The 16956-nt window shown below is 40.0% G+C and overlaps 1 protein-coding gene across 1 annotated transcript; it reads right to left on the reverse strand.

The window, feature by feature from the left end:
* Positions 1 to 6597: 6597 nt before the first annotated feature.
* ACRV1 (acrosomal vesicle protein 1) lies at positions 6598 to 13315 on the reverse strand. The gene is made up of 4 exons (XM_058289076.2): positions 13205 to 13315; positions 10266 to 10874; positions 8783 to 8902; positions 6598 to 7000 (listed from the first exon to the last, which is right to left on the reverse strand). The coding sequence occupies exons 1-4, from the start codon at positions 13248 to 13250 to the stop codon at positions 6876 to 6878; spliced, it is 900 nt and encodes a 299-aa protein (XP_058145059.1). The 5' UTR covers positions 13251 to 13315; the 3' UTR covers positions 6598 to 6875.
* Between the last annotated feature and the right edge of the window lie 3641 nt (positions 13316 to 16956).

Below are 16956 nucleotides of genomic sequence, written 5' to 3' on the forward strand. Positions count from 1 at the left end.
TGAGATATATTCACATACTTTACAACCCATCCAAGGTGTACAATTGGTGGATTTTAGTGTAATAACAGAGCAGTGCATTCATCACCACAATCAATTTTAGAACATTTTCATAACCCCAAAAGTAAATACCCCATACCCCTTAGTGATCACTTCTCAATTCATCTGTCCTTCCCCAGCCCTACAAAATGACTAATCTAATTATATCTCTATAGATTTATTTATATTTACATATTATACTAATGGAATCATACCATATGTAGCATCTTTGGTTTCTTTCACTTAGCATAATGTATGTATAATATTGCAATTTTTAAAAATTACAGATGTTGCAGGTTTATATAAAAGTCACATAAAAACACAACATTCCCATATACCCCCCTGTTGTTGACACTTTGCATTGGTGTGGTACCTTTATTTCCATTGGTAAAAGAATATTAAAACATTACTGTTAAACACAGTCCATAGTTTGCATTAGGTGTATTTTTCCCATATACCACTCTGTTACTAACACCTTGTAATAGTGATGTATATTTGTTATAGTTCATGAAAGTATATTCTTATGTTTGTACTCTTAACCACAGTCATCATCCACCAGAGGGTTCACTGCATTATACTGCTCCACGTTTTATCTTCTAGCTTTTCTTCTAGTAACATTTATAACCTAAAACTTCCCCTTTCAACTACATTCACATACATAATTCAGCCTGTTAATTATACTCCGAGTAATGTGCTAACATCACCTCTATCTATTTCCAAATATTTACAACCAAATTCTGCACTAATTAAGCATTGGCTCCCCATTTGCTACCCTCATTCTATCGCCTGGTAACATATATTCTAAATTCTAACTCTATGAGTTTGCTTATTATGCTTAGTTCATATTAGTGAGATCATACAATATTTGTCCTTTTGTATCTGACTTATTCCACTCAACATAATGTCCTCAAAGTTCATCCATGTTGTCACATGAATCAGGACTTCATTCCTTCTTACAGGTGAATAATATCCTGTTGTATGTATATAGCACATCAGTTGATAGACACTCGGGTTTGCTTACATCTTTTGGCAATTGTGAATAATGACTTATGGACATTGGTGTACAAATGTCTATTAGTCTACTTTCAGTTCTGAGCATATACCTGGTAGTGGGATTGCCAAATCATACAGCAACTTTACACTTATCTTTCTGAAGAACCGAAAAACTGTCTTCCACAGAGGTTGCACCATTTTACTTTCCTATCAGCAATGAAAGTATTCCTCTTTCTCCACATCCTCTCCAACACTTGTAGATTTCTGTTTCTTTTAATAATGGCCATTTTAACAGATATGAAATGCTATTTCATTGTGGTTTTGATTTGCTTTTCCCTAATAGCTAGTGATGTTGAATTTTTTGTGGGAAGAGTTTGAGCAGGATTAGTATTAATTCTTCTTTGAATGATTGGTGAAATTCACCTGTGAAGCCATTTGATCCTGGGATTTTTGTTTTTGGGAGGGTTTTGATGATGATTCAATCTTTTTATTTGTAGTTGGTCTATTGAGGTTTTCTATTTTTTCTGGAATCTGTGAGGTTGTTCATGTGTTTCTAAGAATTTGTCCATTTCATCCAGTTTTCTAATTTGTTGACATGTACTTGTTCATAGTATCCTCTTATGATTCTTTTTTTTTTTTTTTTTTGGTACTGGGTTTGGGGATTGAACCCTGGACCTCATATATGGAAAGCTGGTGCTCAACCACTGAGCCACATCAGCTCCCCTGAGATGGAGGGAAGGGGGTCTGGGGTACAGGAATTCTCCACATCTGTGCCACATGCCCAGTCTTGTTAGATCTGACCCCAGTCGGGAGGGCTGAGGCACAGGACAGGAGCTCACTGCACCACTCTTTCAGTCCTTTTAACAGACATTGTCTCTGCCCTCAGGGCCAGTGACCATTGCCTTCTACTGCACTCTCCCCTAGGGGGTTCATGGCAATAGCAAAGAGCTGGAGGCTTGCCCCTCCCAGCCGGTCCACACTTTTGTAGACCCTCCAGGCAGTCAGAACCAAGATGCGTGCTGTGGGAGTTCCTCTTCCCCAGGGCAGTTACAGGCCAGGATACCCTTGCATAATTAACCTTTATGCAGTTTTTATCTTCCAACTGAATTTCTCTTTACAGGTTTGTGTTAGAATGCTTTGGAATGTCTTAAAAACTGTGAAAATGGAAATACCTTTGTTAGCTAGGAAGCTGTTGCCTCAGGACTCCAAGGCCTGTTAGCTGGGACAATTAATCTCTAATCACTTACTGGCCTTTTGATGGCTGGTTTAACTAGGAAACTATCAAATAGTAAAGTCATAAAACTAAGATGGCTTTAAGGAACGGTGTAAGAATAGGAGGAAGCTATTCTGCCCCTTCTCCAAGAAAGGAACAATATTCAAGGAAGGAGCAATATCTGGCCTGGAAGCTTCAGGTTGAAATCTATTTGGCCTTTCTCCCAAGTCCAGAATGGCCCCAGAAATGCCTGGGGGCAGGGGCTCTGTGATTTCCCGGGGAGGTGGGAATCAGAGAGCAGCCAAACATTTTCTGAGATTTAACTCAGGAACTTCTGTTTGGGCAATTGTACAGCCAGTCTTGGACCCTGAAATGTCAGAGGTGCTGAGAACCAGAGCAGTAAACACTGAATGGCCCCCATTCCTTGAGCCCATCCATTCAGAGAGCAGCCAAATATCCTGAGACAGATATCTCAGGCACTTTGATTTGGGGCCATTGCTCAATCTCCCACCAATTCAGTTTGGGTGCATTGGTCTGACTGCTGGAAGAAGCATCAGATATCCCCCAGGACCTAGATTACCCACAGGGTTGCCTGTAGACCAGGCAGGCTCTGAAATTTGAAATTCTCAGGATGCTGGGACAGAGCATCAGCTCCAAATTTTGTGGAGTGGTGAATGTTTTAGTCAGACTAGGACTCTGGGATGTCAGATTGGTCGACTAAAAAGGTGCTTCTTCATTCTTCCTAAAATAATGGGCAATGGACTCTAGCCTACCAGTTAACTCCCCCTAGAAGTATCTCCTCAAAAATCAAGAAAATTTGCCTACTGCTGGTCCACATGGCCACAGTATAGCTGAGAACAGCCTCTGTATATGTAGCAGTTTGATATGGTTATGAATCCCAAAAATAGATATTGGAATATGTTTTTTATCTGGTCTGTACCTGGGCGTGATTGAGTTATGATTAGGGCTTTGATTGGGCCATGTCATTAGGATGTTGAGTTCCCACACCTTGGTGGTTGGGGACTCACAGATAAAAGGCATGGCAAAGGACAGAGTTGAGGGTTAATGTTGGAGTTTTGAAGCTGGAGTTTGATGCTGAAGTCTTAAGCTGGAGCCCCAGGGAAAGAGACAGAGCCATTTGCCTGATGGTCTACAGCTGACCTTGTGGAGAGATGCAAAGCTTAGAGAGCTTCATAGTCTATAGCTGACCTTGTAGAGAAAAGAGGAGCTGAGCCCAGAGGAACCTAGGAAGCCTGAACCCTCACAGACATCGGCAGACATCTTGTTCCAATACATGAAAATAGACTTTGGTGAGAAAAGTAACTTCTGCTTTATGACCTGGTATCTGTAAGCTCCTACCCCAAATAAATACTCTTTATAAAAACCAGCCAATTTCTGGTATTTTGCAACAGCACCCCTTTGGCTGACTAATTATAGTATAGGACCCTGAAATCCAGTTAAACCAGTGTAAGAAAGTGGACAGATAAATCTGAGGCTCAGAAACTTCATGTTGTGTCTCCTTAAAGAAATGAGGAAATACATCTCAGACTTCCATTAGTTTAAACTCGGTTGTGCCTATAAAAGGTGTGAATAGTGATCAAGATAAGAAACCTCACATGCTCTTGAAATTCATTTCTGCAGCATAGTCAAGAATCGTAATAAAATCCAGTAACATAATTGGTCAGATTTATTCAACTTTTCATTAGTTTTCAGAACTTTAATTTTTATTTTTTAGCTTTAAGTGCTTGAACATATCTCTAATAGGTGCTTAATTGTCTTTGTTTACTAATTCCAATGTCTGGATCATTTTGGGGTCAGTGTCCATTGATTGCTTTGTTTCTTGGCTGTAGCTCAGATTTTCCTGTGTTATTTTATGTCTTAATTTTCCTTATATTGTGCATAGAGTGAATAATGTGTTGTAGAGATTTTGAATTTGGTTATATTCCTCTGAAGTGTGTTAACTTTTGTTCTAGTAAGCAGTTAACTTGGGTGGCTTTAGCTCCAAACTGCCTCCTCAGAGGTGGAGAACAGCTAAAATCTTTGCTCAGTTATTTCTGCTTTCAGTTTGTTGTTACCAAGCCTCTTGGAGTCAGTGCTCAGCAAGAACATGATCAGAGTTTATACTCAAATTTTGGGGATTATTCCTTCTATGGCTTCCTTCTTTCCAGGATTTATCCCCCAATTTTATAGCTGCTCTGCTATTTATATCTTCTGAACTTTAAGCCAGCAAGGCTGTGGCTTTTTGCCACTATGTGGTGTGTGGATTAGGAAGCACCTTCCTGCCAAAAGCCATAGACATGCAAATCATACCGAGTGAAGTTCTCTTATTTTAAAAGGTGGCCTCTCTTCTCCACATTCTTTTGAAGTCTTTCAAATTGTTCTTTTTGTCTGGAGTTTATAACTTTCTGAGGGAGGGTTAGTTTGAAACTACTCCACCACTAATGAAAGCCAGAAACCCCACCCTTAATTTTTAACATATTTAAATTTTCTCCCAACATGTATAACTAAAAGTTATTTTATCTCCTGCTCTAAAAAATGTCAAGAAGCAAGCTTTCAGTGATTAAACCAAAAGCCATTAACTGTACACTTTTGATGGATTATGTAATATGTGACTATATCTCAATAAAATTGCTTTTAAAAAAAGCAAGCTTTCATTTCTCTTGTTGCCCTATAAAACAAATCTCAAGTTGAGAATTCACCTGGGATTTTAGTTCCAGGTTTCTTGCTTTCTTATTTGAATTCTAGTTTATCTTAAGATAGGATTAAATGTTCATGCAGAAATGTGTAGGTATGTTCCATTGTCTTCCAGGCTACAATATTGCCATTGAGTTTGTTAGTGTGATGATTGGAAGATGTATGTACCACAGAAAAGTATGTTCTTAAAGCTAATCCATTCCTCTGGGGGAGAACATATTATAAGTAGGATCTTTTGGTGAGTATGATCTTAAGATGTGACCCACCTCATTCAGGGAGGGTATTAATCTTCTTATTGGAGTCCTTTATAAGAGAATGAAATTTAATACAAAGAGAGAAAGCAACAGAAGCAAGAAGCTGAAAGCAACAAAATCTGGAAGAGAAGGGAAACACCAGCAGATGCTACTAAGTGCCTTGCCATGTGACAGAGGAATCCAGGATTACCAGTGACCAGTCTTTGGGGAGAAAGCATTGCCTGATGCCTTGACTTGGACAATTTTCTCAGCCTTGGAATTGTAAGCTTCTAAGAGTAAATCCCCACTGTTAAAAGCCAGCCCCTTTTATATTATCTGCTTTGAACAGCTTTAGCAAAGTAGAACAGTTATCAATATGTTTGTGTGTGTTTGGGTATGTGTCATAGTTATAATGTATATATACATATTTTTTAAAAATTTATGTGCAGTAAAATTGAAATTTTTGTGTTTATAGTTCTAAGAATTCTTACATATGAAATATTGTCTTGACTATAAAAGAAAATGAAAAAATAAACTCCACGAAAATTAAAGGATTTTGCTCTAAAAGATACTAAGACTATCTCAATGATCTCAAGATGGACGCAATATAGGAAACATGTCTGAAATGAAAGATGGGCTTATGTAGGAAGAGAAGAATGATTTTCGTCTTGAAACCACCATTCTAGTATTCATTTTATGGTAGAAACAGCTCAGATTGAGGTCATTCAGACACCATGATTTTGAAATCTGGCCCTGGCTCTCACTAGCTCTTTAGCCTAGGCAAGATTGGAACAAGATGGAGAATGAATAAAGAAAACATCCTTATGTCATATTTCTTTATTTACAAAATAAAGATATCCTTCCTTTCTACCTTTCTGGGGTGTTTTCTGAAGATTATATGTGAAAACCCTTTGAGGAACATAAATACAAATTAATATAAAGTGAGGGACCATTATACTATTTGCACCTGCCTCTCTACCTCTCTCCATGCTGAGCAGATAATGCAATAACATTGTGTGTGAAGGAAAAAAGAGGAGATTTAAGCACTCTGAACTGCTATATATTTATGTAGTAAAGATATATGTAAGGAGTCCTAGTGTTATCATTATGTTAATGGACCTGTTAAAGATTGAAAATTCTCAAAAAACAAAGAAGACTTGAATATGTATACCATAATATGTGGAAGGGGGTGGGAGAAAGTAGTATTGGGAAAATTGGGTGGGGGTCAGAGAGAAGGATCTGCAGTATTCTTTACATCCCATGAAAGGGTGATACCTACTCTGCATTCTTCCTTGTTGTCTCTGCCCAGCAGGACCCCTTTCCTTTCACCAATATCGAATGGTTTCAAAATGCATCCACTTCAGTATGTGCTAGTTCAGGCTGACCCAAAACTGGCTACCAAGAAAATAAGTCTGTTTGGAATCTGTGTGTTCTTTCTTGTTGTAGAATTTATTAAGAAAGAAAATCAGGATTGTTGGGAGGTTGGAGTGAGGAGAAGCAGGGAAGACAAAGGAGAGAAGAATGGGTAATAGCATACAAATAGGAGAGGGAAGAGAGAGCATCCAGTCTGTAACTCAGGCAGAGGCAGATGTACTGAGTTGTTCCATGGAGACGAAATAAAATACAATTAAACCCATTAAGGTGATGGACAAGGACTTTGCTGCCTGTGTCAGAGCAAGAAGCAAAGGAGGGAGGGGCACAGGCTTCTAGATCTTGTTGCAGAAAGATTGATTCCGACAGCATATAATATGCATTCTGGTTCCATGGGAGAAGAGGTTCATAGATGGGCACATGTTCTCACACCCCTGAACCATGAATTGGAGTTTTCCACCTGAAAGAAACAGAGAGACTGTAGTGAGCAAAGGTTCTCTCCCAACTTCTGCCTTTATCCTTGTCTCCCAGTGTCCCCATTCAGGCATGGCCAAGGCTTCCACTTATATATTCTTCCTTCCTCTTCCCTTCTCTTTGCCTCCTTACTCTCATGAGTTACTTCTCTCTACTGCCTCCTTTATGGTTTACGAACATGCCCAAGTTCCCCCAACCTCAAAAATACTTTCTCTTGACCTTGCAACTCTCCTGCTTCTCTCTTTCTTCTCATTACAAAGGTCTCCAGAGAGCTGCCATCATCATTACCTTTACTTCCTTCCCATTCACATCTTGGCCCCTGGTACTCTGAATTATGACCTCACTGTGTTGAAACTCCACCCCATCTCAAAGGTCACTACAGGTTTACTCATCAAATTCTGTATCCTTTTCTCAGGGCTCTTCCTGTTTGACCTTTTGGACTATATCCTTTATCTTTTTTTTTTTTTTTTGTGGGGGGGTATATCCTTTATCTTGAAACTCCTCCTGATGGGGTCTTCCCTACTGCTCTGACTACTCCTTCCGGTTTCAATTATTTCTGATCTTGCAAGTTGAATTCTTACATACTAACTGATGTTTAACTCTGTGCAGATTTACTAAGACCATGTAAAACCAGCTATGCTCAAAATGAAACTCATTATCTTCCTCCCCAACCTGCTCATTTTCCTGAATTTCCCTTTAATATGTTCTGTTTCATCCCCTCAAACCTATGTCATCTCTGATTCCTCCTTTTGCCATTTTCATACAGTTGGCTGAGAAAGTCTATCAATTCTATTTTTGCAACCTATATTTCTCCTATTACTCCATTTCATTTCATCCAACATTTCAAGGACCTCTACTGCATGCAAGGAACTATGCTAGACATTGGAGAATATGAATAACAACAAGGCCCTTGATCTCAAGAGCTGAGAGAAATAAGCATAAAAACTACAACATGAGATGAGATGGAGCGACCATCTTACATGCTTTATTAGCAAACAAAAAAGTGGTGAATTTTTATATTTTAATTATGGGGAACATTAAATCAAGGAATGTCTTAGTAAGGAAGTATCATTGAAGGATGAGTAGGGCTTTTATCAGGTACGAAAGGAAAGGGAAGACCATTCCACGTTGAAGCATAGCATGAGAAAATTACATGAAAACATGAAATTGTGTCCAGAAGTGGTGACATGTATGGCTGGAGTAAATGTAAGTAGGAGAAATACAGAATGAGTGAAAGAATATGGAGAGATATTTAAGCCTTCATTCCCTCAATCACTGCCCTAGTATGTTCTCATCACCTTTTTTTTTCTCATCACATTTTGATATGAATATTGCACTAAGAGTTTATCAATTCCCTTGTCTCCTCTCTAACCACTTTCTGAGTGAGCTTCCTGAAGAAGAACTTTGACTGACATGGGTGGAATGCTGGCTGTACCTCTTCCTAGTTATTTATAAAGGCAATAACAAGCTACTTCACTGTGAACTCCATTGTTAACAGTCTTTGGTCACATGGATGAAAACAGAGAGAGACCAGGTATGGAACTTTGCTGGTCTGTGTGTCTGTCTTTCTGCTAGCCCACCTCTTTTTGAGAAGTCCTGGGCTTAGGATAGGTCTCTATCCCTCCAGTAGCTGGAGTCTACTCTTAATTCTTTAAAGAATCAAGTTATCCTGAATCTCTCAGACCTCTGCCACCCCTACTGTCCCAACCAATGACCAAGTTGGTTGATGCATTCTCTGGCCAAGATTGCTTCATGAAGTCCCACATACCTTCAAAGATCTTCTTTAACATGCACTGCTGGGAATTCTGAGTGGTGCATACACCTTCCCCACGAAGACATTTTCCTTGATCATTCATATAGGCACATGTGTGGCAACTTAGTCCTGTGCCTGAAATTTTAAGATAAGCCTGGTGAAATTTCCTTATGGAATAGGTGTGTAAACTTGAGTCACCCATCTGAGGTGGATGATAGACAATAAATAACCTGGATACACCCCTTGTCAGGGATATGAGGGTCCGTGTCTGATAGAGCAAATTCTCTCTTCTGTTGAAGAGGAAATTCATTCATTGCTATTGCTTCATTTATGACCATTGCTGTTGAATCCCAAATTTATCTTTCTAATACTGACTTTTACTCCAGTCCATATCCCCATTGACTTTCTGGGTATTAATAATTAGAAGCCATTCTGGCATCTAACTCAACTGTCATAAAGAATATCATATGATTGCCTCCACCTTCTACTCCCCATCATACTCTCACCCATACAAGGTACAAACACCTGGAGCCAAATTTTTGATTAACTAACTATGTTAGAGTGCTAAAATTTTGCAAACCCTGTAAAGTCCACACCATTCTCCATTTTCAGTTAGCCAATTGGTCACAAAGGGCATTCCCTTTGAAATGCTTTTATATGCCTCTTTTATGTCTCCTCTGCTAATCCCCTAGTTCAAGAAACCTAAAGAAGTAGAAAGAATAAGGGCTTTGAAGTCAGACAGACCTGGATTTGGAATTCAAGGTTTGCTCTTTCTAGCTGTGTGACATTAGGCATTATTACTTAAGCCTCACTTATTTCATCTAAAAATTTAGAATATTAATACTTATGCAATGGGGTGAAATATGAACTATTTATGTCTGAGACAGCAAACTTTGGGTTTTGTTTCCCTTCCTTGAACAATCCTATTTTGTAAGAGCCATAGTATCACAGTATCCTGGGAACTTATTTTTGGATCTGATAGACAAAAGTGTCTGCATACCTAACTTTCTATGTATAAACAATACAAAAACAAAACAAAACAAAAACCAAAAACCCAACAGCTGCAGTACTAGCCGTTACTTTACAGGGTTCACAAAATTTGAGCACTCTAGCAGTTTGTTAGAGGCAGATGTACTATGAAGTTGATGAAGTTAGTCTTCAGGATTGTGCACTTTCTTGAACTCCTTCCAAGGAAAGCATGGGTGTTTTATATTTGTGATTTCTTAGGTAGACTGGAATTGGAGGGGTTGCTAGCATTTTGTATTTGAATTGTTTATCCAACCTTTTAGGCTTCAAGGCCCTACAAACCTGGATCCTGCCTCCTAGTGTTATTGTAATCTCCCCTCCATGTAAAGAAAGCTAGAGAGAGTCTTTGACAGATGTTTATTAAGGGTTGACTGTTCTTTCCTCTATACTCCTTTCCTAAAATTGGGTTTTCTGATGTGTTTCCCAATCTCCATCTGAAGTCAAGAACTGGTACTCATCCAATGTGTCTCACCTGAAGATGATGTGCTTGAAGATGATGTGCCTGAGGGCTGTTCCCCCACAGGTTGTTCTCCCGAAGATTGTTCACCTGAGGGCTTTTCACCTGAAGACTGTTCCCCTGAAGGCTTTTCACCTGAAGACTGTTCACCGGAAGGCTTTTCATCCGAAGGTTGTTCACCCGCAGGTTTTTCACTCGAAGGTTGTTCACCCGAAGGCTTTTCACCGGAAGGTTGTTCACCTGGAGACAGTTCACCCGAGGGCTTTTCACCGGAAGGCTGTTCACTCAAAGGCTTTTCACCGGAAGGCTTTTCACCGGAAGTGGTCTCGGTGGAAGTGTGCTCACCGGAAGCGTGTTCTGTGGTGGAAGAATGCTCGCTGGTTGTGTGTTCTATGAGGCTGTGCTCTCCGAAGGAATGCTCTCCAGAAGAATGCTCACTGGAAGAATGATCACTTGTAGAGTGCTCACCTGAAGAGTGCTCAGTTAAAGAATTCTCGCCTGAAGACCGCTCACGAAAATTCTCACCTTCTGAAGGATTTATAAGTGAAAGGAACTCACCTGGAAGTTCTTGAAGTGAAACTTGATCCATAGAACCAGAAGGTTCATCAGGCTGACCTGATGTTCCTGAAATAGGGAAGGAACAGAAGAGAGCAAAGATGAGAGAATGCCGGGAGCACACACTCCTTTCCTATGCAGTGAGACTTGTGTTGTGGTATTCCTAGGTTTCCTGTGGTCCTAGGTCAGGCACCTGAAGATAGTGCGGATGTTGGGGGAGGTCGCCTAATTATCCTAAGAGATCATGAAAGACTCATGTGTTAAAACACACAGAGACCGCTTCTGGGATTAAGGGGAAAAATACAAAGATTCATAATTTTAAGAATTGCATAGAGGACTCATCCACTCTCCCAAAGCACTTGATGGTAAATCAGTGTGCTTCCCTGACGAAGTCAGCATTAGAAAAATCATGTAACATGAAGTTCACTTTTAACCCACTCCCCAACTTCTCTATGGGTAAAAGGCCAAAATAATGGAGAGGGAAGAGGCAGAGAGAAAGCAAGTCGTTTTCAGTAGCTGAGTAATTCTACCTGAGTTGAGGATGGAATATTTTCATCTTTGGATGGGAATAAATTTTATGTAAACTGGAGTTTGACTATAATAAATATCTACTGAACCCAGAAAAATTATCAGAAGAGATTAAGACAATTTGGCAAATCAATTTCTTTCCCACACTCAACCCTTAATCCTTATGGGTTTTGGATTCAGAAAGCAAAGTTGCCTTCAATTATTAAGAAAAAAGACTTTGCATATATATCTCTGAGTTGAGGTTCCTGCAGACGTAGCATTTATAGCCACTTAATGAAGTTGTCATGAGTATACAATAAGATAAATTATCAAGTACCTAGTCCAGTGGCTAGGTGTTCAATTTTAGATTTCTTTCCTCACCTTCCACTGGGAAATAAAACTCTTAATTGTTCATTCTCTTAAGGCCAAACTCCTCTACCTTCAATCTACCCCATCAATGACTGGCAGACAAATATTCCTTAAATATAATTTTCATTTTAATTGAATGGAAGCATCAAAGAACTTCAGGGAGCAGATGTGGCTCAAGCAATTGAGCACCCACCTCCCATATGGGAAGTCCAGGGTTTGGTTCCTGGTGCCTCCTAAGGAAGACAAACAATGAGCAGACATTGAGTGAAAGTAATGAGCAGATAATAAAAAATGAGCAATGAGAAAAAACAATGAGCAGACAATGAGCAAAAATGATGAGCAAACAGACTAGGGAGCCGTCTCGGGGTGGGGTCGGGGAAGAGAATTTCATTATTTCCCTTTGATTAGACTAAGCAACCTAAAGGAAGGCAATTAAACTACAATAACTGACTTATTGATCCTAGCCAAAAGCTGAGAGAGGAATTACAGAATCTTTGAGGTTGAAACAGTCATTTAAGACCCCAGAATATTCTCTCTCTGTAAGAGACCTGCTACAGACATATATTCTGGGTGTACTGCAGTCCATATAATCAATGACTTTCTAAAAGACTAAGGTTAGAATATGTTCATAAAGGAAAGGAGATTTGGTAAGCTTTATTTTGAAAACTTGTCCCAGAAATACCTGCTTGACTGATTCTTCAATAGTTATAAAACAAGCTTTAGTGAAGAGATATTTATGATAGAGAAAGGAGGCTTGGGAAAGCAAGTTAATTTCTTTTCTCAATCATTGTTACAGTTTATGTCTGTTTCATTATGTGAGTGGCTCATGCGGCAATCTGGCGGTCATGTACCTACATTTTGGGGCCAGCTTTTGCCAGTCTATCAAAGCAAAAAAAAAAAAAAAAAAATCTCTGGGAGCGAAGATTACAGAAAATAAAGGTTTTGTCCTTTGACCAACAGCTCAGAGAGCTCATCACCTCTCTCTTCTCCTGTAGGAAGCAGGAGAGAACATGGCCCACTATGGGTGGGGTATCATGAAACAAGAGATAGAAACAATAGTAAAGATAGAATAGAGTCCTTAAGGTGAGGCTGCGAGGTCTCAGGCTCATAACCCTGCTGTGTTCTGAGATGGCTTTCTGAGTACATTTCCATCCCCTTTTACATTTCTTTGGCACATTAACCTCCCAGGGATCCTTCCTAGTTGTTTGGGGCAAACATTCATTGGACTTCTATAGAACGCTTAGGCCTAACCTCTCATCTTATTGAGCATCAGGTACAAATATTGAGTGGCTGAAAGAGCTAGGGACAGCTCTGTCCCAGGCCAGTGGGGCCCTCTGTGTATAAAATCATGAGTAGGAGAAATCAGCTGGTTCAGGAGCTTTCAGAGTTAGGCTTGCTTGGCTATCCTGATTCTGAGTCAAATTGATTTGGGTAACTAAGAGACTCTGCTTCATTCTCCAATGGCTGAAAGACCATAAAGAGAGTCCCTTACATATCCATCTGAAGCCTAATAGAGGACTTACCTCTGGCAGATCCGAGCAGATAAAGACTTATTAGTAAGAGAAACATATTGATCTGGATTTGGGGAAGAGGGAACCCTGGTTTTGGGCACCCGAGAGACTGTGGACAGAGCTGTGAGGAGAAGCTCCCAATACTGAAGCAGAGCTCCTGAGAATTCTAGAACCACATTTTCCTCACAATGGGCTGTGCCCTGATGTTCTCATATAGCCAGTTCAGGCAGTTTGGCCCTCCAACAGCCAATGGCAAATTTGACTAGTGAAGGCTAATGAATATTTATTATGTAGTGTGTTGGGACTGTCTTCCCTATCTTTAAAGAGTTTTGTTACCAAAATAAAATATACTCTTTGTAATAAAATTTAAAAGACATTTACCCTCTTTTTAAAGTGTCCTTGACAGTGAGGTGTGGTTGGTTATTTTCCATTTGCTTCTCCAGATTAGCTTTGCTTTGACCTGGTCTATACCCTGGAAGGCTGACATCTATAACCTGAGAGCTGGTAGGGCTTAGCTTTAAATTGGGTTTAGCCAATGGAAGATTAGAGGTAACAAGAGAGAGATAGAGTTAAAGAGAAAAAGAGATAGATAGATAGATAGATAGATAGATAGATAGATAGATAGATATGGAGTATTTATTCCACTTATTCTTTTACTGCCACGGTTCTGGCAGTACAATTCTGTCAGTAGTTGGGTCTTTATAAATTAAAGCTTCTGTTGGATGGCCTCTCTTCCATGTCTCTAGGCTATGCTAACATGCTTTCCTTCCCCTGCCCCATTAAACATAGGGGTGATAATGATTTCCTTCTGTTGGTAGAAACTGAATGCCCCAACTTCCCTTCTTTTCTTCCCCTTTATCTTGCCCATACTTCCACGAATAGTCTTTTTGTGTTGGCTTCTATCAGTCATGGTTTTCACAGGGAAGAGATGGCAAATTCAAATGGGTAAGTGAAGAGAATTTACATAAATGTGGGCAGGGTAAAGGGATCAACAAGGGATAGTTGAAAGCTGTACCTTCTATCAAGGGGATAGTCAGGCTGAGAAGATGGATGTAGTGAGGCAACTACCTGGTATAAGGCTAGAACTCTTGAGGGGATTGATTGGGTGGCAGAAATCCCCTATCCAATCTCTTCATTCCTCCCTGCCCAGCTCTCTTGGACCACTTTGGTACATGTACAACTGAATGCTGGATGTAGAATAGATTTATTTATCACTCATAATTATTTCTTTAATGACTATCTAATCCATTATATAAAGCTCTTTGAGAGCAGATACCTTGTCTTTCTTTTAAACTGCAAATAACCACTTTAAATATTTTAAAATACAAAACAAAACAAAATTATTAATCTAAAATGAGAACACATACTCTGGCAGGGAGCATGCTTCTCTTTCAGACATAATAAAACTCCCAAGAGAACTGTCACTTTAATAGGATTACAACCCTTTCTTGATCACTGTGGAGCCACAATACCTAGTAGCATGCTTACCACTTATAGGTACTTAATAAACTTTTCCTGAATGAAATAATTAATTGCCTTTTGTGTATGTGTGTGGGGCGGCTTTCACTACCTCACTGAGGAGAAACAGTATATAGAATCCCTATACTTGGCTGGCTAAATTCCTGGGTCAATTGGAGAAAGCACAATCACTGGGGGTCAAAAGTTGCACAGGAAAGCCTACTCCACTCTGCTTAAATTGGAGGACAAAACTAGGATTTCTAGGCCTGAGGCTGGGCTGAGTTAGATGGAGAAAGGTTTAACAGAGCACCCCTTCATGGGGATTGAGTTTGGAGAAAGAGCTATGGGATTGTTTTGGGTCAGACTTTTGTTACTAGAAGCAGTGAAAATTAGTGGAAAGGAAGAGGTGATTTTGACTGATTTTGAAATTTGAGCCTTGCAAACCATGAGCCAATAAATAAATTCTTGTTGTTAAGTTAACCACTGTGTGGTATTTGCCATAATAGCGTGGTGGATGAAGACACAAACCAAGAAATCTAGGAGAGAGTAAGAGAGAAGAAAACATGGAAGTGGAGATAAGAGGTACCATGCATCACTCAGCTTACCCTAAATAATGGGGAATTATACACCATACACACACACACGCACAGGAATGTACCCTACCTTTACTGACAAATAGGACCACCTATATGCTGGGTCTCATGGAGACTTGAACACAGTCTGTGACCTGAAAGGTGATTCTGGATATGCAAAAGTTCTAGTAATCTAGTTATCTTGTTGGCCTTAGTTTCATCTAGTTTCCCTGCCTGCCTGTGCACCTACTGCTTTTGTTCTGGACTTGCTTTATTCTCTTTGTTTTGTAACTTCTGTTTACTCAACTTCTACTTCTATGTACCTTCTGCTCATTCATGGTTTCTGAATGCTTCTAACTTCTCCTTATTCATGACTTATGGTTACCCATGTCTTCTGCTGATATATGCTCTTGTCTGTTTTTTGAGTTCTGGTCTTAAGGTGCACTATTGACTCTTGTATTAGTTTGCTAGGGCCGCCATAAAAAAAGTACCACAAATTGAGTGGCTCAAAACAACAGAAATTTATTCTCTCACATTTCTGGAAATTAGAAGTCTGAATTTAAGGTGTTGGCAGGGCCATGCTCTCTCTGAAAACTCAAGGAATTAATCCTTCCTTGCCTCTTCTTAGCTTCTGGTGGGTTCTGAAAATCCCTGGTGTCCTTAGCTTTTAGCTTCATCATTCCAAGCTCTGTCTCCATCTTCATGTGATGTTCTTCTCTGTGCGTTTGCCTGTCTCTCTGTGTGTTTTCTCTTCTTTTAAGGGGCAGCAGTCATTAAATTTTTTTTTTATGAGAGGTAAGAATCTTTTTTTTTAAAGATTTATTTATATCTCTCTGCCCCCCCTCCCCACCCCCCGTTGCCTGTTCCCTGTATCTATTTGCTGCGTCTTCTTCGTCTGCTTCTGTTGTCAGCAGCACGGGAATCTGTGTTTCTTTTTGTTGCATCATCTTGTTGTGTCAGCTCTCTATGTGGGCGGTGCCATTCCTGGGCAGGTGGCACTTTCTTTCGCACTGGGCAGCTCTCCTTATGGGGCGCACTCCTTGAGTGTGGGGCTCCCCTACACGGGGGACACCCCTGCGTGGCACAGCACTCCTTGAGCACATCAGCACTGTGCATGGGCCAGCTCCACATGGGTCAAGGAGACCCAGGGTTTGAACCACAGATCTCCCATGTGGTAGACGGACGCCCTAACCACTGGGCCAAGCCCGCTTCCCACAGTCATTAAATTTAAGACCCATCTTTTTTTTTTTTTTTTTTTAATTATTATTTATTTATTTTTTAAAAATTACATTAAAAAAATATGAGGTCCCATTCAACCCCCCCGCCCCCACCCCCCACTCCCCCCACAGCAACCCTCTCTCCCATCATCGTGACACATCCATTGCACCTGGTAAGTACATCTCTGAGCATCACTGCACCCCTAGTCAATGGTCCACATCATAGCCCACACTCTCCCATGTTTTAAGGCCCATCTTAATCCAGTATGACCGCATCTTAACAAGTTGTATTTTCAAAGACCGTATTTCCAAATAAGGTTTTGGATGAACTTTTGGTGCACACTATTCAACCCACTACAACTCTCCTCACATTCAAAGTTTCCAAGAGAGAGAATCTGAATGGTTTTATTATCATATCTTTGTACAAAATTAGTACAAAATTCTAATGCCAGGTTACCTCATTGCCTTTTATGCAATTACTAGTAGTCAGAATGGAGGGGTTATGTGATACCTAGCA

This window comes from Dasypus novemcinctus, chromosome 27 (assembly GCF_030445035.2).
Source record: "Dasypus novemcinctus isolate mDasNov1 chromosome 27, mDasNov1.1.hap2, whole genome shotgun sequence".
NCBI lineage: Eukaryota > Metazoa > Chordata > Mammalia > Cingulata > Dasypodidae > Dasypus > Dasypus novemcinctus.